The sequence below is a fragment of the Jaculus jaculus genome, chromosome 3 (assembly GCF_020740685.1).
Source record: "Jaculus jaculus isolate mJacJac1 chromosome 3, mJacJac1.mat.Y.cur, whole genome shotgun sequence".
NCBI classification, from domain to species: domain Eukaryota; kingdom Metazoa; phylum Chordata; class Mammalia; order Rodentia; family Dipodidae; genus Jaculus; species Jaculus jaculus.
Window position 1 is genome coordinate 91,268,741 of NC_059104.1, and position 27,549 is coordinate 91,296,289.

The window sequence follows — 27,549 nt, forward strand, 5'->3', positions numbered from 1 at the left end:
AGAAAATTTTGGCTTGTTCAAAACCAAACAATGAGAATTGCTGCACATCAGAGTTTGTTATGACTTGTAAATTGATATAAAAAAAGACATGTAAGTCATTTTCACATGCAAAAGCAAGAAGTACAATTTGGACTAAATTCTCTATGAAGACAAGTATACGTTCTTGTTTTTATTAAGGAATTAAAAAGCCATCCATTCGGTCAACAATCTGTTAAAGTCATTATTCTCTTTTGCACATGTTTTTGTCATGGAATGATCAGGTTAAAAGCTTGTATATTGGGTTGATTCATGTGATTTAGCAAGAAAACCTAAGAAACTCCTGGGGGTTCCCTTGAGCTCACTACTTGGGTCTGGAGGTGTGGATCTCTGGGCCTTCATGTCTGTCAGCCACTGTGACATACCACTTCTCCCTGACACCCATGAATCATCTTCTTAAAGCCTGTCCCGGAAGGAGCCTTCTGGCATCAGGGATTATCTTTAGGTACCTTTCCTCCTTAAGTTCTTTATTTTCATGACCAGAAGGAATAATTTTTAAAAAATTAAAATAGTTTCACTCTGTCCCTATGTCTAAAAATTGCTGTTCCCTTTGAGGTAAGATTCTAGCTGGTCACATTGACCCTGACCCACAGGCTCAGCAGAGTTTTCCCTCTCTGAAGCAGTATCAGGCATAATAGGTTCTTTTATTTTTTCCTCCTTTCTTTCAACTCTGAGCTTTCTGTTCAGGGTTTGGTTCTCATATTGCTGCCCTGGCTCCAAAGACACCATCTAGCATTGCACTCAAAGTACATTTTTCATGTCTCAGTACTTCTGCTCCTTTCCACAGGCTGCTCCCCTGATGATGGGCTGCCCCAGAACCCTGTCTTCTATTGCAGGGAATGCTACACGATGCTCTCAGGGATCCCAGCGTGCTTGCCTTCCAGCTTCCAATGCTGTAAATTCTCCTTCCTCTTTGTTCTTGCTTCTGAGTAGAACCGTGTGATGTAGTTCATACAACGCTTAGAGTGGGATGCTGCAAGGAAAATGCATTAAACAAGAGTCTTTATTTGGAACAACACTTATTTGAAACACTTTGATTGGGTGTCATGTTTTTAGGTCTACATGTTTATGTCTTATAAATCTGACCTAAAATTTGAAGGTAATCTAAAATTCCCTGACACATATAAGTGGTCTGAATGCATCATTATGCCCTCATTTTTAAAAGTCATAAACACAATACTAATAAACCTGAAATAAAACACACAGACATTTCTACCACATATGTGTTGCAGAAAACAGATTGCCTTCTGAAATATCATGTCTTTTAAACAACAGTGTTTATGAGAAAAACAGAGCTGGGGAAAGACTTCTCGAAGCCTGTACAGCTGTCCATGGAGCTGGGCTTGGGTCAGAGGAGACACTTAAATGTGCAAAATGTGTGGCTGCAAAGTTGGACTTGAGGGCAAGAGGCAAGGATTGCGATTAAATGTAACCTTGATTGCCAACTTGACCAGGTTGAGAGAGAAGGAAAGCACGTTGCTGGGGTGTCTGGAACGAACGGGGGAGGAGGAAGAAGCTAGTGCAGGCAGGCTCTCTGCTCCATGGCTGCTATCATTCAAACTGCCCTGCTCCACTCACATAGGCTGAGACCTCTGAAATCATGAGCTAACATGGATCCTTCCTCTCTTGGTTTCTTGCAGGATTGTCTCAGCAGTGAGAAGAGCTAACACAAGGAGAAAGTGAAGGTCTGAGCCCAGGAGAAAGTACAACTTCCTGTCAGTGTGGGGAGCCCCACCCACAGCCGCTTCTGCAGAGGAGTTCTGAGTACTGGTGCTTATTTAGATTTTCTTAAAGTTGAACTGTGAGGGCTCCTGCTTGCTCAGCACCTGAGTCAAGGCCCTTTCTTTTCCTGAAGCTAAAGCTCATAATTCTATGCCCATGCTTTTGTTTCCTCTGGCCCAGGAAAACAGTACAGGAATCAGCCCAACTTACATGGGATACTGACACCAGTTGTCTGTACTTTACAACCCAACAGAAGGATGTAGTTTCCATCCCTTTCCCCACCCTTGTCCACACAGTCAATTCACTGTGTTTATCTTCTGCTATCACATCTATCCTCTCCATTTAACACCTTAGCACGTGAAAACAAAGCAAAACAGAGCAAAAAAGACAGAGGTGTTGTTATAAAAGTCCAGCTTGCTTCAAAACTTCAGTGAAACCCATAGGAGCAAGGAACAAAGTTTGTGAGCTCCTCACAAGTTCTGGTAGGTAGAATAAATTGATTAGCATACAATACTTAGAAGGCATAGAATTCTTACCTTTCTGTTTTTTTTTTTTTTTTTGAGTATTTAAGACGTGTTTATTTTGGTATCTCCATTCCTTGCTATAATACATGAGCCTCCGTTTAGTACTTTAGTTTGGTAGACAGACTCCTAGTAGTCTCGGGGATACTCCTGTCTACCTCCCCAGTGCTGGGATTACAGGTGCACACTGGCACTCCTAGATTTTGTGTGGTGTTGGGGATCCAAATTCAGGTGCTCATACTTTCATGACAAGTACTTATCCCACTGACCCATTTCCCTGGCCCCAAAATTCTTACTTTTCTATAGACCTAGATTCTGCCTATTAGATCTTCATCAAGACTATACATGTATGTGCATGTGCACACCCACCCGACACATACACACTCTTCTCATTTAACCTCTTCCCTCCCTTCTTTCCTCCCTTCCTTCATCCTCTGTCTTTCTTTGTTTATTTTAATTGAAGAATTGCAATGAAGCTATTCAAAAGACCCAAAATATTCCTTTGTGGATTCATTAAGTCTTGCATTCACTTATTCCATACAAACTTATCAAACTGTCCTTTTGTGCCAGGCCTCTTGCTAGGCTTCAAGGATCATAACAAATTCAACTATTCACCACTTGAAGGAATACTGTGAAAACTAAGTTAAAATGCCACAAACTATAGGATGGCATGGGAAGGGCTTCATTGACCTTATATTTATATCTTAAAGATGAATTTCCCTAAGTTTTATATTTCAAGCAAAAAGTCAAACTTGGATACCACCCTTCCCATAAAGGCAACGAATGAATGAACATCCTTTTTCAAATCTCAGGTTGGCTTACTTGGACCACTTTTCTCTTGGGAAGATGTTTCTTCATTATTGGACCTTGATCTGTAGCTTTCTTGGGTGTATTCTGAAATTTCATTTTCTGCAAGAAAAGAAGACTAAGTTATTAATTGCTGATGTCACACACATTATGATATCATGATTACTGTATAAGCCCTCCCAGAACTCAACAAATACATTTATTTACTTATTTATTTATTTATTAATTTACTTATTTATGTAGGATTCCCATAGGCATGGTGTAGGGCACAAGAAGAGTTGTGGAATCAGTGAGCACCAGATCGAGGAAGGGACCCTACCTTGAATAAGCTGCAGAGTGATGGAGCACACTTGACATCAGCCTCTGGCTTCCATGTGCACTTTGACCTGTACACAAGGGTGGTCATACAACTATGCCCCCCTCCACATAAATTTAATATAGAAGGAAATGCTTATCTGAGTGTGCACAACAGTTTAGGAGCCCAGAACATGTAATCAGTGCAATTGCAGGTGGCCAGGTATGGTTTTTCCATTCCTGGAATCCCAGTTCTTGGGAGGCGCACGTGGGAGGATTGTAACACTCCAGGCCTCCAGGGCTGCATAATAAGATCCTTCCTCAAAAAATAATAAAATGGTCCAATGACCGTGAAAAAAAAAAAAGAAGAGTTGTGGAAGTCAAGTGACAACAGAATAAAGGTGAAAATTGTCCTTCAGGAAAGAACAATTGCATTAACCTAAAAAGAATGACAGTTGAATAAAAGTGATATCAGATCCTGTCCCTAGTTCTACTTATATTAATTCTATGGTCAAAATATCTTTTGAAATTAATTTTTTGGTCAGCACATAGCACAATAGCTTCCATCATAGTATTTTGTTCATATGTGTCATTATAATTTGCTCATATTTGCCCCCACCTTGGACCTCCTGGCCTTCCTCCCACCTCCCTGCTCCCAAAGTGTGCCCCTTCTGCTTTTGCATTGTGCATATTCTACATATGAGAGAAAACATGTGATAGTGGCCTGGAGAGATGGCTCAGTGGTTAAAGGCACTTGCTTGCAAAGCCTGACAGCCCAGGTTCAATTCCCCAGTTCCCATGTAAAGCCAGATGCACAAAGTTCTCTTTCTCCTTCTCCTTGTCTGCTTGAAAGTAAATAATAAATTTTTAAAAATATGTACTTTTTGGTTTTTTAAGGTAGGGTCTTTCTATAGGCCAGGGTGACCTAAAATTCAATATGTAGTTTCAGGGTGGTCTTGAACTCATAGCAATGCTCCTATCCCAGCCTCCTAGTGCTGGATTAAAGGCATGCACCACCATGCAGGGCTAAATAAAAATATTTTTTAAAAGAACACATGTGCTACTATCTTCTTCTATCCCCATAACCTATGTGTTCACCCTTTATAAGTCTGTTTGTAAGTATATTAATACAAATTACTGTCTATAGACATATCAAACCAGCAAAAGTGATACTTCTAAGCCAAAGCTACTCAGAGATGGAGCATTTTGCTTGGTACAAAGAATTCTTTGTTACTGAAGGTGTTGGGCCACAGGAGTCAGTTAATGTATACATATGTCCATACACACACATTCAAAAAGGAAAAGGTGAAATTAATTAAATGGCATATTTTATTTAACCAGACTCCCAAGATATTATCATTGGGCATATTATGCTTGTGTTTGAGTGTATGTGTGTGTGTGAACTGATTCTTCAAGTTGGGTATTTTATTCTTATAGCCCATTTTGATAGAGACTCCTGACACATCAGGGACTTGACTGTCATCTTGTGGTTATTGTAATGGGAAGTACAAGATTGATACTCACTTGGAATTAAATAGGGAACTAAATTTTGGCATACTCTCATGGAGTGAATTGAGTAGATGATCATTCTGCATTACTTCTAAGGTCCTGTCGCTCTGAGAAATATTGAGTGGATGATTGAATAGGCATCTTCTAGCTATTTTTATATATTATTCCTGTTATTGTTGTTTAGACTTTTAAAATATTTTATTTACTTATTTTCAACTAAAGGTGTGCGGGGGAGAGAATGAATGAGAATACCAGGGCCTCCTGCCACTATAAATAAACTTCAGACACATGCACCACTTTGTGCTTCTGACTTCATTTGGGTACTGAGAAATCGAATGCAGGTCATCAGGCTTTGCAAGGAAATGCCTTTAATCACTGATTCATCTCTCCAGCCCTATTGGTTTGATTTTTAACAGCAACATTTTCATTAGAATTTTAAAGAAAAAGTTACTGATATATTTTATGGCTGAGTTCTTGCAAAGCAGAACAGGACTAAAGAAAGCAGTCTAAGCCAGGCATGGTGGTGCACACTTTTAATCCCAGCACTTGTGAGGCAGAGGTAGGAGGACTGCCATGAGTTTGAGGCCACCCTAAGACAACATACATAGTGAATTCCAGGTCAGCCTGAGCTAGAGTGAGATCCTACCTCAAAAAAGAAAAAAGAGCAGTCTAGTACATTCAGCCTTTGTCCACAATTATAATATAATATCCAGGCTGGAGAAATGGCTTAGTGGTTAAGGCGCTTGCCTAAGAACTAAGAACTCATGTCAAATCTTCAGGTCCCATGTATCCAGATGCACAATGATGCAAGCATGCAATGTCACACATGTGCCACAAGAGGGCGCATGCATCTGGAGTTTCTTCGCAGGAAGCTGAAGGTCCTGGTGCATTCATTCTCTCTCTCTCTCTTTCTCTCCCTCTTTCTCTCAAAAAAGATAATATCCTTGAGAGTAGGGTCTCTTGTCTTATAGGCAGATGAGTCCCCAGTGTTCAGAACAGCAGCCACACAGTGGGCACTCTCTGAGTGCTTGAAACAGTGGGCACTCAATTAATGCTTATTGAATGAATGGATGAATTAGCTTTGCATTTTGTGAGTAGAGGCACCTGTAATTTAACAGGAATTTCCAGAGCTACTTTAGTTTCTGTAGGTTACACACTTTTGACCATAGCCTCTGGAGGTTTATATCTCTTATTTACTAGAAAAAAATGATTGCCTAGTTGATTGTTGATTAGCTCACAAAGCAGCTAACACAGCAGCTTTACCTGACAAGATTTCTGGTTTCTTCAGCTATGGGTATTTCATAGCCTCTGCTGGCTTCTCTGTGCACTTACCCTTTTTCCATATCACATGTGCTTTCCGTAGCTTCATTATGAAGAGCTGGACTATGATGAAGAGGATGAAAATGAGGAAGGACACCAGCGTGAGCAGCAGGATACCACTTCCCCTCCTTGTCAGGCCTATAGACTGAGCACTTGCTGCAGTAAAAAACAAAAAGAGTGAAAGACTTTAGACAGTCTGGTATTCTCCAATGCTGTCTGGGCTGCAAGATAGTTCAGATGAAGAGATGGGGCCAAGCCCACTATAATCTAAATGACCCTATTGCTGAAAACACCCCAGGTTGCCATTGTAAGACATCAAAAGATCATGCTAGAACTGAGATAGAAGCCAGCTCCTGTTGGCTGTGCTGGGAAGTTCTCTGTGAGTTGCTGGGAGCTGAAGGTCACCAACAGCATGAACAAGCAGTGGATCCCGCAAGCAACAAAATCAACCAGCCAGATAAACGGTACACACTGGCACAATAATGGCGCACAGGTTATGGGGTGGCAATCAGCTGCTTTCTGATCAGATATGAGGCCTGCTAAGTGAGAGGGAATTCATACCTGGTACTGAGACCCAAGTCAGAAGCCTATGGCTTGGAGAGTCTAGAAAAAAGATGTCACTGTCCTTTGGCTAAAAAGAGAGGCTATGCACATTTTCTAAATGTCTACGTTTATACTCTTTCATCTATGTTGCTCTCACTCTTAGTTAGAGAATCTGTTTTTTTGTTGTTGTTGCTGTTTGTTTGTTTTGTTTTTGTTTTACAGAGGACAGTGAGTGAATACTGGAGAGACCTGATACCCATCAGTGCAAGAAAGGAAAGCTAGTGCCTAACATGAGCTCAGCCATATCTCTATCACATCAGCCAGGCCCCAGGAGATATTGCAGAGAAAGTGGCAGATTAAATATGAGTCCTCTTCTCACTGCTAGCTGGAGAACTTCTAGGGAGATGGCAGTAAAGAGACTCAGAACTCATCAAAGCAGAAAGCCAGAGGCTTCTGAGAGCTCAACACTAAAGGAGACTTATAACATGCCCCCAAGGCTCAGGACACCTTGAGGAAGAGGGTGTAGAACAATTGTAAGAACCACAGTGCCGGGCTGGAGAGATGGCTTAGCGGTTAGGCGCTTGCCTGTGAAGCCTAAGGACCCCGGTTCGAGGCTCCGTTCCCCAGGTCCCACGTTAGCCAGATGCACAAGGGGGCGCACGCGTCTGGAGTTCGTTTGCAGTGGCTGGAAGCCCTGGCGCGCCCATTCCCTCTCTCTCCCTCTATCTGTCTTTCTCTCTGTGTCTGTCACTCTCAAATAAATAAATAAATAATTAAAAAAAAAAGATACAGGTTACTGTATTTAAAAAAAAAAAAGAACCACAGTGTGGGAAGGAGTATCCGGAGGCATCGTCTGTCCCACATAGACTGACTGGTGCATCATGGCTCTCCAGTAAATACCTATAACCCCACTGAGGAGAGCCTTCAATGGAATGAGGGTGGGGGAGAGGCCACCTAAGAGTCTAATCCAATGAAAATATGACCAAGATGTCCATACAATAAAGTTCTCAATAAAAAAAGAGATAGAGATGATAAGGCAAATTTATTTCAGAAGGTATGGAATTCTCATTGCTCAACTCTCTAAAAACAAGGAAACCAACAGAGAAAAAAAGCAATTCTGTGGATGACTTGAATATTTGAAAAACTAAAATAGAGATTTAATAGTTATTTTTCATATCTAGAGAAAATATGAAAACTTTACAGTCTGGGAATCTGAAGTAGTTATAAGGAATGCTAGTAGTTAGGTAACAAAGGAGCTTGTCAAGGAGTTTGGAAAACTATCCAAATAAAACAAAATGTGTATTTTGGCTTGGTTACATGTGGTCCCACATGAAGTCATTTGGAAGTGTTAAAAGCTTTTCTAAATCATCATCCTAATTGTTCCTCATCTTAACCAATAAGCAATTAAGGAGTGTCAACTAGGCATAGAACATCATGCTTGGAGCTGCCTAGGACACAGTCCCTTTGCTTAGGGGCTCATTTGCTTTATACATAAATAGACACATTAAGAAAGGTCAATAAAAGTCAGATATCTTTTGCCAAATTCCAGAACCATATATGTTTCTATAATAATGGTTTCAGAGATTCAAGGCAAGATTGGACCCTGAGTGCTGAGTAGTCCCGAGATGCTTTCAGTCATGTTGGTCTTAGAGGAGAAGCAAAGCCACTAAGTCCATGAAGTTGAAGCCTCTCCTTCCACAGGGGACAGGAGGAGAAACAGGGCTGGGCTGCTGAAACAAGGTAATGGTCTCAGAGTGCCATGCATCTAACAGGAATGTTCTAGAAGCAAGACTGCAAAGGTAGGTGGTGGAAGGCACCTTGTGAGGGTGATGGGCTCACACTCTAGTGTGTTGTAGATTACAAGGAAGCCAGAGCTGTTTTCAAGACACAGGGATTCAGTGTGCAAAGGATTTTTTTGTTTATTTGTTTATTTATTTGAAAGAGAGAGAGAGACAGAGAGAGAGAGAGAGAGAGAATGGGCACGCCAGGGCCTCCATCTGCTGCAAACACACTCCAGACGTGTACACCCCTTTGTGCATCTGGCTTACGTGGGTCCTAGGGAATTGAACCATGGTCCTTTGGCTTTGAAGCAAGTGCTTGAACTGCTAAGCCATCTCTCCAACCCCTGCAAAGGGATTTTTAACAGCAGGGTGCTAAACATGGGCTAGAGGAAGATAAACTAAGTAACAAAGTACTAAGGGCCTGTGTTAGGAGGAGGGTAACTGTGAGTGTGGGCAAACACACCTGACTGAGATGACTTAGAAGTCCTTGGGAACTGGCTGCTTTAATGTGTGCATGTGTAAATATCTATGTACACATATAAATTACATGTATCTATTTATATCTATACACACACAAGAATGAAGTTTTGGGGCTACATGGTGCTTTGAACAAGCTGATTTTGTGGCAGGGCACTACTTGGTTAAGTTAAGGAGACAGCAGAAAATATTACTAAGGTTAGGTAGAAAATGAAATGCAATGGGGACTAATGCTCAAAGAAAGTTCTACAACTACAAGAACAGAAGTTTTTTTTTTGCCTATGAGCAACAGGAAACTCTTAGGAATGAGGCGTTTTCTACGAATTGAAGTTTGGGCTGGGGATGTATCTTAGTAGGTGGGTGCTTGCCTAGCCTGTGTACAGGCCGGGGTTTGATCTGCAATAGCACAAAGTAGAGGAAAGGGAGGAAACAAGAGACAAAACAGACAAACCAGAAGCGTGTCCACACTTGAGAAGTTGCAAGAGGAAGCAGAGGTAGTTTGTGAATTCAAACACAGTGTTAGCAAAAATAACAGGGTCAAGTTAAACAGGTCAAGGGAAGGCAAGAGGCAACTAAGTCCAGACGGGACAAGGGAGTGATTAACCAATCATGTCACGGAGTGCAGGAAGTCAAGGAAAACGAGGACTGCAAAGGGCATGTGTACACCAACGCTGAGATCACAGTGTCATCCGCGCTAATGCAAGTAGGTACCACTTACTAGTGGTCAAGTCGGGGTCTCGAGTGGTTTGTTCTTTCTCTTCCTCTTCAATCTCTGCTACACTGGAATTTTCCATCACTGAGACTAAGATGAAAGGAAGACAGACATGGTCTATGCATACACATACACACAGTAACTCATCCACAACTGCTGTGGTTCGTGTCCTCCAAAGCTCGTGCTGTGTGGAGGTGTTGGGCTATGGAGCTTTCAAGAGGAGATCAGGCCAGGAAGGCGTCACCCTCCTGAATGGCCTGATGCCATATGCACAGAGCAGCCTCTTATCAAGGGATTGACTTTGGCCCGCTTGCTCTGTCTTTGCTAAGGTACAAAGTCCCTCACGAGTTGTGGCTCATTGATATTGGACCGCCCAGCCTCCTAAGCCAATCAATTTCTGAGCATTATAAGTGATCCCATCTGATCTTGTAATGCAGGTTAATAAAATAAAACAATTAGAACAAATATATCCACAAGCCAGTCTGTACTATTCTGTTAATGTAGTACGAATGAACGAAGAGCACACAGGTGACTACAGGCACTCAGATTTGGAAACCAGATGCAGGGGCCCACATTTAGAAAAGTAATGAGCACAGCTTTAATTACTTGAAATTAAAATTTTATCTCCTTTAATTAGCACACAATAACCATATGTAGTTAATGGGATACAGTGTCTATAGTGTGTAATGATCAAATCAGGATAATTAACATTTCTATCTTTTTATGTTTTTTTAAATGGTTTCTTTGTGTTTGGAAGCTTTGAGCTCCTCTTTTCTAGGCCTTCATAAGATAGAGAGTGGCTATGCTAACTGGTCACCCCACTGTGCTGTAGAAAGCTAGAATTTAATCTCCCTCTCCAGCTGAGCTTTGGTGCCCAGTACCTAACCTCTTTCTCTTCCCCCTCTTCTCTTTCTCTTCCCCTGCCCCTTCCGAGCCTCTGATAATCACAGTTCTACTTGCCTCTAATTTAAATCATCCTTTGTATTTTTAAAGCTTCCACATATGAGAAAGGCCTTGCCCCATTTTTCTTTCTGGGCCTGGCTTATTTCTCTATGAAACACCAATTTCTTGCAAAATAGTTACAAATGGCCTGGGATTCACTGTGTCTTGATCAGAAAGGCAAATATACTGGATACAGCATTTGATATCTATTATTCCTGTCCCCAGCTCTGAGGGAACAGAGGTTTAGTGCAGTTAGTAAATTACCAGACATCCTGGAACAATTGAATAGCAGAGTCAATAAAAAAACTTGTCATTTTTCTAATTTAAGAACCTAAAATATATTACTTGCTTCCTGGGAGTCATTAGGGAGGTCCACAGGATGCTCCAAGGTAACCACTGAACACTTAGGAATAACATCCTGAGCTTTATGGAGATACTTAAAGCTAGAAATGCAGAAAGCAGTGAGGTTTATGTTGAGATAGAATCTCAGTTAGCATTCAGACTTCTGGATGCCTGTCCTTTGCATAAGGATGCACTATGATGTCTTTGTTAGATGAGAGAAATCGGGGAGGGGGGGAGAGAGAAGGAGAGAGAAACGACATTTCCATATTTTTGCAGCCAGGTTTCCATTTTCCTTTCTCTTTTTGCACCTTTTAGCCCATTGCACAGCGCCACTATGTGGACCATGAGGGAAACGGAGTCTCCCATTTTTTTCAACAGAGTATAGGAGTTATTACCAGTAATAAAATTGCAGTAATTGAAAGCTGGAAGGAATTCTAGAAACTGCATCTCTTAAACCTGATGTTGTATATAAAAATGCAGATCAGAAAATTGAGTTGTTCAGTGGTGGTGAGAACCAATTTAAAAACAACTAGATTCAAAACACGCTTACAAAGATTGGATTATGAAAGCGAGTAATGTGGCTGCCCCACTTCATCTTGCTTTCAATCTCCCGTGTCATTCGGAACTGTGTACGGCACATACCATATTTATCAATGCTTAAGAGCCCCAAACATTTACTTTTAAATATTAATCAGGATACACATTTTTAGGAAGAGGATTTGATATTCAGAACTGAGAGCACAATAATGATCTGAAGGCACTTATCTTATCAGATGGAATTATTTGGGAGCTACCACCAAAAACAGAAAGCATGCAGGAATTTGTGCCCTCCTGAGTGAGACCCAACAGCAAACAAAGTAATTCACTCATTCATTCTTCATTCTCTGGGCATCTACTATTTCCAGATACTAAAGCTGCACACAATACAAAGTTAAATGAGATTTGATAAATTCCTCAAGTTAAACTATAGATTCATTACTTGAAACACTAGAAGTATAACATATGCTTTCTAATTTCTTATAGCTCAATACTGTCATCAGAAATGACCCTCATTCTTGACAACCAAGTAAAGGCTGTTTCTTCAAAGGTGGGCTCATTATTCAGCAATAGCACTAAATCCCAGCTCTTCCTTCTTGGCTCTTGAGCAGTAAGCCTCTGTGTTTCTTCTGATGCAGATGGGAAAACAGAGAATGATTCTCTTCCAAAACAAATCAGCCTTATCCTTTACTACAGAGGAAGTCGAGTATCCGTCGTGTGTGTGTATCAGTGTGTGTGTGTGTGTGTGTGTGTGTGTGTATGGATGCATATGCTTATATATCTCAAGGCAAACAGTACTGAATTGATAAGGTGCTGTCACCCTGAAGCCAGCCCACTAAGGAAGAACTTTTGATGTGGCTCTGTCCCAGGAGGCCACAAAGCTAGAGGCCATATTCTTAATAAAACTAAAAATTAAAACCCAGTATTTCAATTTAGAATTAAACATGCACTTCCCGATCAGTTCTGATTTTGTTTTTAAGTTTCAGTTATTTTGAGACTTACCGGTGCTCCTGGGCAGCTGAGAGTGTTGAGAGGAGGGAGAGCTTTGGTCTGTGGCATCTGAAGCTGTTTCTTGATCATCATCTAAGAAAGGAGAAAGACAAAACTCAGCAACTACAGAGAGCAGCTTCAGCCACATCGTGCTCAGCGCAGCGCCACGTGTCCCTGATACCTGTGTGTGCAGGCGGCAGAGCCTCGCCTTCCGCAGCGCTCTCTCTGGGTTTAGAATCTCTGCCCTGCTGGGTGCCCATCTGCCAGCCTACCTGGCTTGAAAGTACCACATGCTGGACTTCTGTATGGCGGTGCACTTGGCAGTAGCAGGCAAAGAACTGTCTTTCTGTGCCCAGCTGTCTCAGTCCTCTGCCCATCCATCTGCTTTTGACCCTTTTCTGTTTCCATAGGAAATGCAGTTCCATCACTGTCTACCTATATGCAGTGATGTGGCTCTGGCATCACTGTTTGCTCCTGAGTGAGTTGGACACTGAAGTGTTTTTCTTATTTGTGACATGAAGATACTGCATTTACCTCTTTGAGGTTTTGTGAGCATTAACAAGTTCGTACGCTGCACATGCCTAGCACTTTGCCTGGCTACTTACTAAGTACAGTGCTCACTATATGCTGTCCTGTATGATAAAGAAATGTGCAGGGATATTTCCAGAGACTCAGCTTAGGATCCGTCTAAAACCAGGCCCACATCTAGAAAGCATACAACAGCTGCTTACCAGCATTCAAATGTGGTAGATGGGTAGGTAATCTTCATGAAATTTATGAAATTGTGTTTCTGGGTGCTCATTTAATCAAACAACTATCTGTAGTTTAAAATTTTAAGTTTATTCGTCAAACATACATAATTAAAAATATTTTTACTTGTAAGGACAGAATGAATAAGAGAATGTGCACGGGCATGCCAGGGCCTCTGACTGCTGCAAATAACTTCAGATGCATGCATCGCTTTATGTAAGTACTGGGGAATTGAACCCAGGGCTGCAGGCTTTGTAAGCAAGTGCCTGTAACCACTGAGTGATTTCCCCAGCCCCCCATAACTTAAATAAATAAATAATAAAATACTCCTGAATTCTGTGTCAAATCTTTGAGGAAAGGAAGACTCACAGAAGAAACATTAGAGAAAATGTAATATTGAATTCTCTTATCCATGGAGAATAGTGTTTGAATTTAATTTAATTTTATATTTTGAGACAGGAGCTTGCTGTAAAGCCTTGTCCTGGAACTCATTATGTAGCCCAGGCTGTTCATGAGCTGACAGTGACCCTCCTGCCTCTGCCTCCCAAGTGTGGAGAGTACAGGCCTCGACCACCACACCCAGAATTTATGGAGGCTATGTTTCAGTACTCCCGAGGGAGGCCTAAGCTGTGGGCAGTGCTGAACGCTGTGTGTACTGCTTTCCCTATGCATACACACCTAGGATAAATTTCAGTTAATAACTATAACAATATACTGGGACGAAAGTCATGTGACAGTTCTTTCTCTCTCCTTGGGCTGCACTCAGCCTTCTTGTTGAACTGTGGCTGACTGAGATCCCAGGAAGCAAAGCCAAGGACAAGAGAGACTTCTATTTAGACTGAAAAGCTAAAACAGTCTCTGTGACCACAAAGATGCAAGCGAATGTTGACTAGGGAAACCACTAGCAATGGAAAGAGAGAAAAACTTGAAAGTTAGGCAGGTAGAAACAATGGAAGCAGACTACAAGAAGTTCATAACATGGGAAACCCTGGGAACACATAGACAAGATTCATCAATAACGACGAAAGTCTTCTAATATCGCAATGGCTAGATGAATTCAGATAATTACATATTTATGTACAAAACAAGTTACATATTTTCAAACTATTATGCGTTTAAGAATAGCTTGTATGTTCTTCTACTTATCCTCTCTCAACTAACAAGGTGCTAAACAGTTCTTTTTTTTTCCCTTTTTTTAAATATTTTTTAAATTTTTATTAACATTTTCCATGATTATAAAATATATCCCATGGTAATTCCCTCCCTCCCCACCCCCACACTTTCCCATTTGAAATTCCATTCTCCATCATATTACCTCCCCATTACAATCACTGTAATTACATATATACAATATCAACCTATTAAGTATCCTCTTCCCTTCCTTTCTCTATCCTTTATGTCTCCTTTTTACCTTACTGGCCTCTGCTACTAAGTATTTTCCTTTTCACGCAGAAGCCCAATCATCTGTAGCTAGGATCCACATATGAGGAAGAACATGTGGGCGCTTGGTTTTCTGGGCCTGGGTTACCTCACTTAGTATAATCCTTTCCAGGTCCATCCATTTTTCTGCAAATTTCATAACTTCATTTTTCTTTACCGCTGAGTAGAACTCCATTGTATAAATGTGCCACATCTTCATTATCCACTCATCTGTTGAGGGACATCTAGGCTGGTTCCGTTTCCCAGGTATTATAGATTGAGCAGCAATAAACATGGTTGAGCACGTACTTCTAAGGAAATGAGATGAGTCCTTTGGATGTATGCCTAGGAGTGCTATAGCTGGGTCATATGGTAGATCAATCTTTAGCTGTTTTTCTAATGATTGGGTTTTGCCATGTGGCCTAAGCTGGCCTGGACTGTATGGTGTTATAGAGCTCTGCTTTCCAATGTGCTATTCCCTAATTACTAAGCCCATTTAACTTGTTAAGATGAAATCACAAAAAATGTAGCTGCTCCTGTGGCTGGGGAGATGGCTCAGTGGATAAAACATATGATGTACAATTCTGAGTTCCTGAGTTCGGGTCCCCATGTGAAAACCAGAAGCTGTGGCTGGAGTCTATAAACCCAGTCCACCTACAGCTAAAAGGAAAGCTGAGATGGGAGAATTTCCAGTAAGCTTACAAGCAACAGGGCAGCAAGCATTGGGAGACTTTGTCTAAACATGGGGGAAGGTGAAGACCACCCAAAGCTGTCAGCTGTCCGCACCTCCACACATGCACTGGTCGCATTTCAGGATAGACTTCTAGATAACCTGCGTCTTCCAATGTGAGCTTGGCAGCTTTCACATACTGGAGGACCTCTCATGAGATCCCTAGGGATATTAATGGACAGGATTTTTGTATTGAAATGTGAACCATTTGAAAGATGTCAGTAAGTGACAAAATCATGTTGTGAAAATCAAGTCTGAGTAAAAGAGGCATGCAAAGTGTGACATAGTTCGAAGGATTTTAATGTTATAGAGTATGAGGAGTTCTCACTTTATGAATGAAATTTCCTCCAATAGCTCATGTTCCAGGTTCCTTTGACAAAGTACCTCTCGTGGGGTTAGGCTATAGCATCAATAAGACCATCCGCAAGGACTCAGAAGGCCTATTGAAATGCCAGTGCTGGTCTGGTAATGCAGCTTCATTGGCAGAATGAGTGCCTCGCATACACAGAGCCCTGGGCTTGAGCCTCACTCAGCACCCCATAAACCAGATGAGGTTGTCTATGCCTGTGATTCCAGCCCTTGGAAAGTGAAGGTAGAGGGATCCTTTGCTATTCAACTACATAGCGAGTTTGAAGACAACCTGAGCTACATGAGACCTAGTCTCAAAAACAAACACAAAATTACTGTTCCCCTTTCCAACCATGTATGTTTGAAGTTGAATTCTTTTATGTGTATTTCAGTTGAGACAACACAGTGGAATGGAGAGAACTGAATGTAAAAGTGATGAGCATCCCTTTATTTTCTGTTAAGCTAGGTATTGAAGAAAATTTGAACATGTAAAAGGAGGCCATTTTTTTCTGACTAAGTAATGTTTGTAACATAGTTATTTTTCATAAACCATGCTATCTCTGTTAACATGTAGTGGATTTATTACTTTTAAATGAACACATATTTTTAGTTTCTCAGTTTTAATTACTAGTAGTCAAATTGAAATAAGAGTCTCAGGTCATTGGTTGTTCTAAGCATGCGGAAGGTGTGGAGGGTGTGATCTTTTTGGTGTGTGCATGTGTGTTGTTCTGCACATGTGTGTGCAAGTATGTTTGTACCTGTGCATAGGGAGCCACAGGCTGATGTTGGATGTCATTCTCAATTGCTCTCATTATTATTATTTTTTTGAAGACAGAGTGGCACTAACGTGGGGTTCATTGATTTGGCACTGCTGCGCTTCACTTTCACATGGGTGCTAGAGACTTGGGTCTTCACACTTGCAAACACTTTATCCACTGAGCCATGCCCCCAACCCATGATTTTGAGTCATACTCAGCTACAGCTGTATAGGAGGAGAAATTTTTGTAAGTGGCTGAACCAATGATGAAAAGTAAAAATCCATACCCCTCAACATTGTTAGTTTTCTTATTTGAGACTCTAGATGTCCTTAGGAAGCATTCACACTGGTAAGCTCCGTGTATGGGATGAGGAACGAATCATAGAGTCCTAGGAAGTCTCATTCTTAGTGATAAGTTCCACGGATGGGGTGGGGGATGAATCATAGAGGAGAAGGAGTTGTATGGAAGCTGAGAAGTGGGCCTGGAGTTTTCTACTGCAGTTTCCTCAATAAACTACTTGTGGTTTGATGGGAAAGGTCCCTGTGGTCAGGGTACAGCAGTGAAAGGAGACCTGCCAATCACAGCAGCATATCCCCCAGGGAGTGTGGCCCCTCTCCTTGGTAGGGGTACCTATCACTATCGGTTATTTCATTTGATGAAAGGTTTCTCAGTAAATATGCCATCATGTGACCTCTCTCCCTCTCTCGCTAAGGTAAGTGATTCCTTGTGCTCAGGAAGCTCTTTGTACACCCTGAAGTACCTTATCAAACAGGGAAGCTTGGAGCTATACTCATTACAGACTTTGATTCATGCAGTTTCTTACTGGATAACCCCTTGGCTCAAAGAATTGTTTCTAGTTTTAAATTATTTCTTGGACTTTGGGGAAATCTTTAAAACAGTCATAACAAAATAAATCTACATAGTAATCATGCTTACTGCAATTCTCTGAGTGTTTTATAAGAATATAAAATGATATTGACAAGTTCAGATTTATTTCAGTTAGGATCTCCTTTTGGGTCAATGACAAAGATGGAGCATGTTACATGAGATCTCTCCAGAAACCACGACTGTAATGAAACTAATTCCAGCCAAATTATGCTGGTCATTGAAGACACTCATTCACACACACCTATGTGAAGGCATGACACTACTTGTACACAGTTCTCTGCTAGGCTCATCTCCCACTGGGCTTTTGTGAGTCATGGAAGTTCTGGAGAACCCTCACTGCAGCTGAGGGCAGGAATGCAGCTCACAGTCACTGCAGGAAGGAACGTGCTGCTGGGGGACTTCACTGACAGCGGTCTGACCCGGAGGGACTTTGCTAGTTCCATCTGATTTTGTTTCATAACACAACACCAAGATCAATTCACAATGATTGAACATAATAATGTTTCTTACCAAGATCTTCAAACTGGAAGGGCACAACCAGCTTCCTTCCCCGTAGACCCTTGTGTTGGATAACACAGCTCACTGTTGAGTTTTTGCCATATGTGTGGACTACCAGGGTGCTGGTGCTATTGCATTTCTTCCCATCAGTTTCAAATTCATGGTGGGTTCCACCTAGATGACAATGTAAAGACATATAAAGTTATGGTGATTTAACACTGTTGGGCGGGTCCAGTCCCACTAGAGACCACTGGTTTTGACGTCAGGGCAAAAACACATCCTCAGTATAAACTCTGCCAGCTACCTTGTATGTATTGGGTCTGGCCACAAAGACAAGCAACAAACAGAGGGTAAAGGAGAGTGGATAGAATTCTACAAACCCTTCATCACTGGGGAACAACTCAAAGTTGGTAGTGGTTGTCCAAGAAGGATAGCTTGATGTTATAAAATACAGAGACCTAAGTGTTTACTCAGGTTACATAAAGAAAGCAAACAGAGGAAGTTGTATGCAGAAGTAGAATTCTGCTGGACTGGAAATCAGATCCTGGTTAGGTCCTTCCCGTCTAGAACTCCACTTGTCTCTCAGTTTGCTCAGCTTGCAGCATCTGTTGCAACCTTTAAGGGTGTATAATAATATGGCTAGTAATGATGCAATATGCAAGTAATTCCCAAACGTCACAACTAGTTGTCCTGTTTCAAAGGCTCAAAGTTTAGATTTTTGTTATTACAATATATAAAATAATTTTTTTGAGACAAAATCTCATTATCTAGCTCCAATGGGCCTGGAACTCACTATACAGCCCAGCTTGCCCCAAATACACAATCCTCTTGCCTCAACTTCCCAAATGCTGGGATTAGATGTGTGCACCACCACACTTGGTTCAAATACATCTTTTAATCTGTATTTGTGGGTGTGAAAAAGCACCACAATTATATAAAGAAGATCTTATGTTTAACTATAGTCAGTTCCTCACATATGATAGCTTGACTTGCAAAACACACTTGTGAAAACACACTCACTCACACTCACACCTATGTGAAAATGTTCATACTTACACCTATGTGAAGGCATACTCACAATCACACCTATGTGAATGTACACTTATATTTACACATGAAAACGCTCTGGCAACCACTTTGTTTATTTTGTTTTTACATTCAGTATAGGATTCAACCAATCCCATGATATATTCAGCAGTATATTGTGAAATAGGCCTTGTATTAGAAGGCTTTTCCCAACTGAGGATAATGTATGTGTTTGCAGTATTTGAAGTAAGCGAGGCTGTATTTATTGCATTTGGTAGGTTAACGATATTGGTAGGTTAATGATATTAAGTGCGTTTTCTTTAAGATATTTTCCACTTGTGGTGGGTTTTCTGGGACACAATCACATGGTAAGTTGAGGAGCATATGCACATGTATTATGCTCAGCATATTTTCAACTTTATGTCCATGAAAAGGTTTTCCTCAGAGGTAAGAGCTATGTTTCACTTTCTTATTTAAGAGAATTTTGTAAAATCTTAAGCCATTGTGAATGACATTGTTTAGATAAAAATCTTGTTTTAAGGAAAATTTCATCGTTGACGATTAGAGTTTAAACAGTAGACATAATATTGATATAAGGACATTTTTTTGCTGGAGCAGAACTGAATTTATTGGCGTTTTGACACTTTCTACCACCAGAGGGCGCTAGAACACTTAAAACCCTCTGGGAACTACAGGAAGACCCGACAACAAAGAAAGCTCTCCCCACTTACTGTGGATCTCCATGCCGCTCCCCAGTAACCAGGTTATTTGAGGAGGGGGCTTGCTTCGCTGGGTGGAGCACTTCAGTACAACGAGCTTTTTCCCATTTTGCCCTCTGACAACCAAAGCTTCCATGGTTGGCTTGAAAGGAGTCGCTGGAAGAAAGTGAATTTTTCTGTGCTTAGGCTTCCTATCTCAGGAAAACTCTGAGCCCACGAATCTAGGAATTGTTGCAGGATATAGTGCAATTAGTGGGCATATTGTTCATTTAACTTTTCCAGTCGTTTCAAAGGCTTTTGTATCCTTGCAAAGCTACATTGGCTTAAGTTAGAATGGTTAACAGGTGTCCCCAAGGGACAAGATTCAATCAGACTTTGATGTGATACAGGACTGTAGCTGGCTGGTAGAGCACTAGGTGAGGGAGACACCTGACTTCTAGAACCATCTCTGCCACCAGCTAGTTGTAGAAACTTTAGCATATCAATTTTTTTTTTCATGTATGACATGATGGAGTTGGATTTTAGCTCCAAACTTTGACAAGGCCATGAAAGCAAGGACCAAAGTATGTTACTTCAGCTTCTTTCGAACATCAAAAGTGCATTTCTGTAAAAGGGCCTTTGCTCTTTTTTCTTTTCTTTCTGTCCTGGAAATACTTTTTATTTAGTTAGGCTTGGTTCTTTCTCTCTCACATTCTACTTTCACATCCATCCAGAACTGCACTCTTCCACCTTTATCTAATCCAGCCACATGCCATCTAGACATTGTAAGGGCTCTTTACTGGCTCCAGGTCCACACTAAATGTGCTACAAGCTGGCTACACAAAGATGAAAAGAGGAGACCTTTGAGGAGCTGTTAGTCTGGTGGTAGGCTCAGGTCTTACATTGTTAGTTAAAAGATCCTGCACTGGGGCTGAGGGGCAGCTCAGGAGTACAGCTTGTGGTCAGCATGCTCCAGGCCCCAGGTTCAATCCTTAGCAGGTAGGGAGAAAACAACTCCCTGAGCTGAGTCACACTGGTTTTTCAGAGCCTCCAGAATACCAGTTCTTCTCAGCGACTTTCCTGCCATATCTCCACTTTGAACAGACATCATATTATAAAAAGGTCAAAAAGAGAAATCTAAAAAGTCAATTTCTGTGAATGTGAGGATTTTGGTGTTGAGAGATCAGTGAAAAGCAAGGGTTAGAGCTAGAGAGACAGCTTAGCGGTTAAGGCCTGCGAAGCTTAAGGACCCAGGTTCAATTTCCCAGTACCCACATAAACCAGATGCACAAGGTGGTGCATGTGTTTGGAGTTTTCAGTGGATAGAGGTCCTGGCCTGCCCATTCTCTCTTTCTATCTGATTCTTTCTGTCTTTCTCAAATAAATAAAATAAAAATAATTAAAAAAAAAACAAGGTTTACTTGATCTAGTCTACCACCCAACATGAAAGAAGTCAAGTTTGTGAGACACAGACTGGACCTGACTGACCATGTATAGCGTGGAGCAAGTCTCAGATGGTTGGCAGCTCTCCTAGCCTGTCCACGCTTCCTCACCCCACCTCCCAGCAGACTATGGGGGGTGGCATGGTTTTGCAGGAGATGGGTCTCTATCATTCAGACAGGTGTGTTCATCATGTCTTAGGATATGCTGTCATAGGTTCTCCTTTATTTATTTTGCCTTCTAAAATAGTGGGAGACTCCTTATGGGCAGCATTGGCATCTAATTCATCTTCAATTTCCTAGAGCCTCATATAGTGCCAGACTCAGTCATGGCCTATCAAATGTTAATTGTCTTTCCTTTAACTTTCTGACAAGAAAATTTAGTTGATGCCCACAGAAAATTCACAAGTTCACAGTCAGGTCCAAATCTTGCTCCTCAAAATGCTCTCTTCTGTTTTCCTTCAGGCTAAGATGGCAGAAGTACCCCAGGAAATGCCTTGTTATAGGTGATATGTTTTTAAAAATCTAAAATGTGGAGTTTAGAAATGGTACATTGTGTCCATAACTATTTCACACACACACTGCATTACCTTGCTGGGGAACATACCTAGCACAACCACCCGCACTTCCTTTGTGCTCACGGAGTGGCTGTAATGTAAGCACCTGTACACGCCTTCATCTTGCAGGGTTATGCTGGACACACTGATGGTGAGCTGAGTAGCCGAGTAATGAAGAAGATGGTATTTGGAACTTTGTAAAGCTGCACAAAAGAGAAATGGAGCTGTTATGAAGGAAAATGTCAGCTGAATACAGATTGCTCATTTACAGGAATAACTTGGCTTTCAACTAAGCTGTCTTCCAAATTCTAGTTTTGTTAGCTAGATGCTTCTTGAAGTTAGTTAAAGAAATGAAACAGGGCTGGAGAGATGGCTTAGTGGCTAAAGCACTTGCCTGTGAATCCTAAGGGCCCATGTTTGACTCTCCAGATCCCACCGCAGCCACATGCACACAGGTGAGGCAAGTATAAGGTTTCACATGCTCACTACAAGACACAAACATCTAGAGTTCAATTTTGGTGGCTGTGGCCTTGGTGTGCCAAATCTCTCTGTGTGTCTCTTACTCTAAAAAATGAATGAATGAATGAATGAATGAAAGAAAGAAAGAAAGAAAGAAAATATTTGGATGGTAGGTTCTGTGAAGCAAACAAACTGCTTTGTTTGTGCTTGAAGGGAATGAAGAACAGTGCACTGGAGCAGATGAAGGCAATGAAGAACACTGAACTGGAGCTGATGAAGGCAATGAAGAACACTGCACTGAGCAGAAGAAGCAATGAAGAATACCACACTTGAGTAGAAGAAGGCAATGAAGAATAGTGCACTGAGCAGAAGGCAATGAGGAACACTGCACTGGAGAAGGTGAAGGCAATGAAGAATACCACACTGGAGCAGATGAAGGCAGTGAAGAACACTGCACAGGAGCAGATGAAGACAATGAAGAACAGTGCACTGGAGCAGATGAAAGCAATGAAGAACAGTGCACTGGAGCAGATGAAGGCAATGAAGAACAGTGCACTGGAGCAGGTGAAGGCAATGAAGAACAGTGCACTGGAGCAGGTGAAGGCAATGAAGAACAGTGCACTGGGGCAGGTGAAGGCAGTGAAGAACACTGCACAGGAGCAGATGAAGGCAATGAAGATCAGTGCACTGGAGCAGATGGAGGCAGTGAAGAACAGTGCACTGGAGCAGGTGAAGGCAATGAAGAACAGTGCACTGGAGCAGGTGAAGGCAATGAAGAACAGTGCACTGGAGCAGGTGAAGGCAGTGAAGAACACTGCACAGGAGCAGATGAAGGCAATGAAGAGCAGTGCACTGGAGCAGATGGAGGCAGTGAAGAACAGTGCACTGGAGCAGGTGAAGGCAATGAAGAGCAGTGCACTGGAGCAGGTGGAGGCAGTGAAGAGCAGTGCACTGGAGCAGGTGAAGGCAATGAAGAACACTGCACTGGAGCAGGTGAAGGCAATGAAGAACAGTGCACTGGAGCAGGTGAAGGCAGTGAAGAACACTGCACAGGAGCAGATGAAGGCAATGAAGAGCAGTGCACTGGAGCAGATGGAGGCAGTGAAGAACAGTGCACTGGAGCATGTGAAGGCAATGAAGAACAGTGCACTGGAGCAGGTGAAGGCAATGAAGAGCAGTGCACTGGAGCAGGTGAAGGCAGTGAAGAGCAGTGCACTGGAGCAGATGGAGGCAGTGAAGAACAGTGCACTGGAGCAGGTGAAGGCAGTGAAGAACAGTGCACTGGAGCAGGTGAAGGCAGTGAAGAGCAGTGCACTGGAGCAGATGGAGGCAGTGAAGAACAGTGCACTGGAGCAGGTGAAGGCAATGAAGAACAGTGCACTGGAGCAGATGGAGGCAGTGAAGAACAGTGCACTGGAGCAGATGAAAGCAATGAAGAACACTGCACTGGAGCAGATGAAGGCAATGAAGAACAGTGCACTGGAGCAGGTGAAGGCAATGAAGAACAGTGCACTGGAGCAGGTGAAGGCAATGAAGAGCAGTGCACTGGAGCAGATGGAGGCAGTGAAGAACAGTGCACTGGAGCAGGTGAAGGCAATGAAGAGCAGTGCACTGGAGCAGATGGAGGCAGTGAAGAACAGTGCACTGGAGCAGGTGAAGGAAATGAAGAACACTGCACTGGAGCAGATGAAGGGAATGAAGAACAGTGCACTGGAGCAGGTGAAGGCAATGAAGAACAGTGCACTGGAGCAGGTGAAGGCAATGAAGAACAGTGCACTGGAGCAGGTGAAGGCAATGAAGAGCAGTGCACTGAAGCAGATGGAGGCAGTGAAGAACAGTGCACTGGAGCAGGTGAAGGCAATGAAGAACAGTGCACTGGAGCAGGTGAAGGCAATGAAGAGCAGTGCACTGGAGCAGATGGAGGCAGTGAAGAACACTGCACTGGAGCAGATGAAAGCAATGAAGAACACTGCACTGGAGCAGGTGAAGGCAATGAAGAACACTGCACTGGAGCAGATGAAAGCAATGAAGAACACTGCACTGGAGCAGGTGAAGGCAATGAAGAACACTGCACTGGAGCAGGTGAAAGCAATGAAGAACACTGCACTGGAGCAGATGAAGGCAGTGAAGAACACTGCACTGGAGCAGGTGAAGGCAGTGAAGAACACTGTACTGGAGCAGATTTAAGCTGAAGGAGGACTTTTAGTGAAAATGTACCACTAATATTTACTTCTTTGAAATTTGTCTCATTTGAAGTCATCTTGTCACACTGAATTTCAGGAATGGAAGATAAATGCACCAGCTAAATGCTTCTTGTTTTTTATGATAAAATGTTTGTCACTATTTGAAGATTCCCATAAATTATGACTTAGTCCTTCCAGGTGTCTAGCAAATGGCCAAAAAAGCAAGTTCCAAAAAGTTCCAACTGAGGCTAAAGCAATGGCTTAGTGGTTAAGGCATTTGCCTGTGAAGCCTACGGACCCAGGTTCAGTTTTCAAGTCCCCACGTAAACCAGATATATAAGGCGGTGCATAACCCTGGAGTTGATTTGCAGTGGCTAGAGGCCCTGGCATGCTCATTCTCTTTTCTATCTGCCTTTCTCTCTCTCTCTCAAATAAGTAAAAAATATATATTTTAACCAGTGGCAAGAGTTCCTCTCCTTTGTTTATTGACCCAGGATTTCCGTGTGAGGTCAGAGGTCCCTTAGCAAAGCAGAGGTCTGGAAATGAATGTCTTTGTTTATTTTATTATTGTTCAGATTTATAATATGAGCATGTCTGAAAAGGTTCAACCTTTGATAACTGTTCAAGAGAGATATTTCTTGCTTCAAATAATGGTTGTGTGTTCTAGTCCCTGATATTATATGAACTAGAACTCTGGGGTTTTCAGCTCTTTTGACATTTAATTCAATAGTTCTTTACTATAAAGATGTTCTGTACACCAGGATGTTCATCAACACCTGGCCTCTACCCTAGGAAGCCAGAAGCAACATATTACCTGTTAATAATACTCCTAGGTTTCCTCAGACATTGTCATATGCCCACTGCAAGGGAAGATGATTCTAGGTGGAAAATAACTGGGGTTCTACTTCAGAAATACCAGACTATCATCTCCTATTACCCCCAAAGGAAAACAAAACAGAACAGCAAAAAGCATAGACTCAAAGCTTATTTCTCTACAACTTTTAATAATTCATATCTATTTACCCTATTGTAATTTATCATTAATAGCTTAGCTTAAAATAATGTATTTGGTTGTTTTATTTTACCTCTAACATATCACTACTTAATAATGTCAACAATGCATCTCAACTTTTAAGTAGCTGTGCTTCAAAAACATGTATGGAAGTTGCTGGTTTAGACGTTTTCAAGTGTTTGGCAGAGATGCCAAATAGTGTCCAGATAGCAAGGGTTGGGTAAAATCTTGTGTACTGTCTAGGTGCAGTGTGAATTTTGAGTGCTTTCTTCCATCTCAGCTTCAAGCCCTTACTTCTGTGTGCTGTGGAGAGACACACTGTCCTGCACGGGATGCTACCTGTCAATTTCTCTTTCTGAGCACTCCTGATTTTTTTTTTTTTTTTGAGTGGTGGGGGGTTGAGGTAGGATCTCACGCTAGTCCTGACTGACCTGAAATTCACTATGTAGTCTCAGAGTGGCCTTGAACTCTAGGCGATCCTCCTACCTTTGCCTCCCAAGTGCTAGGATTAAAGGCGTGCACCACCACCCCTGGCCTTTTAGGACATATATTTTTTTCTTTTTTTGGAGAACTCTTGTTGTTATGTTAAGTCTGGCAGGGGAAGCAGAGGTGCTTGGAGAGGTGCCACGACTTAGGGCTCCAGATAGAAGGTGACAGTGTGGGCTACACAGGGCCTAGGCCCCCATGGGCAGCCTGCTATCTGTTTCTGGTTTTGCTGTGGGTGTTTCCTGGTCACTGAGAGTCAAAAATGTGTACTGTGGGGGTGAGGTGTAGACATAGATGGGGTTTTATAATGAGACCCCTTTAATAACTTCTGGTGGGGTTTCCACTTCACACTTCCTGCCCCCTCAAAAGTGGCCATGTGTCAAAGGACAGGCTTCAGAGGCATGATTCATGAGTGACAGGTGGGTGGGCAGAGTTCACCCTGTGGGTGACTCATGTAGGCTTTCTGTCACCCTAACTTGTCTGGCTGGGAAATTCTTTACGTTGAGGTCTAGTGTCTTCTTCACCTTTTCTTTTCTTTTCTTTTTACCTCCCTCCCTTCCTTATTTCCTCCCTTCCTTTCCTCCTTCCCTTACCTCCCTTCTTTCCTTCCTTCCTTTCAACTTACCAGGATGCTCATTGAAAAAAATGGTGAACCCTGAGGGGGCCAGCCATTGGAGTGAAGCATTCCTCATCAGAGAAGTGACACACTTTAGGATGAGCTGCTGGCCTTCCTCCACAGTGATGGTTTCCCTGTGGTTAGTCAGAAAAGCCTCTGTGGAGAGAACCAGAATGCCAGGTCAGAAAATCTAAGCACAATGCTTGCCAATAGGGATTTTGGCTCAGTTTAACTCAGCGATTTGATCTTCATCATAGATTTCATTTTTCTTTCTTTCTTTTTTTCTTTTTTCTTTTTTCTTTTTTTTTTTTGAGGCAGGGTCTCACTCTAGTTCAGGCTGACCTGGAATTCACTAGGTAGTTTCAGGGTGGCCTCGAACTCCTGGTGATCCTCCTACCTCTGCCTCCCAAGTGCTGGGATTAAAGATGTGCACCACCACATCTGGCTTCATTACAGATTTCTTGAAGGAATCAAATAGAAGCAGCCCTGTGTGTGGGAACACTGAAGACACATCATGAAGGAGGACCAAATGGAGTTTGGTGTTAATAGGAAGAAAGGGAAAACTGAAAACTGAGCAACTGTTGGGACACTCTTGTCATATGTTGGAAGTGGGACAACCTAGTACCTGTGTTTAATTTTAAAACTGACCCTACAAAAGGAGATTTCTTTTGCTTAGTTCATAGATGAATGAGGGAATACAGGCTTAAGGTTGCAGAGATTATGGAACAGGAATCTGTATTCAATGTTTGGACTTCAAAATCCGTGTTAATGTAACTATATCATTGACTCTTCGACCTATCAAGCTGGTGAAGCCCTGGCAACCAGTATTTATGGTCTCAATTTATAAAATGGGTGACTTCTGCCTTTGAGTGTCAAATTGTGTATCTAGGAGTTTGTAAGGAAATGTTGCAATTGGGTTCATAATCAGTGGTGTGCTAATGAGCTGTGGGGCTGAAGGTCACTCAGAATATGTATACTGCGCCCCCAGAAACTCCTCCAACAGAGGGAGTGTGCCTCCAATTCACTTCCTCATCACAGCACTTTCTCTAAGCAAATGGGTGAGCCTCATTTCTCTGAACACAATCCGCACAGAACAATAAACAATTGGTTCTAAGTTGCTGAAAATTTATTCCCGCAGAAAGAAAATGA

General features: G+C 42.0%; 1 protein-coding gene across 1 annotated transcript in view; it reads right to left on the bottom strand.

Annotated features, from left to right (window-relative positions):
- Positions 1 to 758: 758 nt before the first annotated feature.
- Positions 759 to 27,549, bottom strand: part of Crtam (cytotoxic and regulatory T cell molecule) — a 33,968-nt gene continuing 7,177 nt past the window's right edge. Inside the window, exons 2-10 of the mRNA XM_004667348.2 lie at positions 26,410 to 26,556; positions 21,695 to 21,847; positions 19,682 to 19,825; positions 17,937 to 18,098; positions 12,546 to 12,626; positions 9,722 to 9,812; positions 6,222 to 6,361; positions 3,102 to 3,188; positions 759 to 1,009 (exon numbers count right to left, since the gene is read on the bottom strand). Of these exons, the coding sequence (XP_004667405.2) occupies positions 879 to 1,009; positions 3,102 to 3,188; positions 6,222 to 6,361; positions 9,722 to 9,812; positions 12,546 to 12,626; positions 17,937 to 18,098; positions 19,682 to 19,825; positions 21,695 to 21,847; positions 26,410 to 26,556 (1,136 nt within the window). The 3' untranslated portion in view covers positions 759 to 878. The remainder of the gene's footprint in view (positions 1,010 to 3,101; positions 3,189 to 6,221; positions 6,362 to 9,721; positions 9,813 to 12,545; positions 12,627 to 17,936; positions 18,099 to 19,681; positions 19,826 to 21,694; positions 21,848 to 26,409; positions 26,557 to 27,549) is intronic.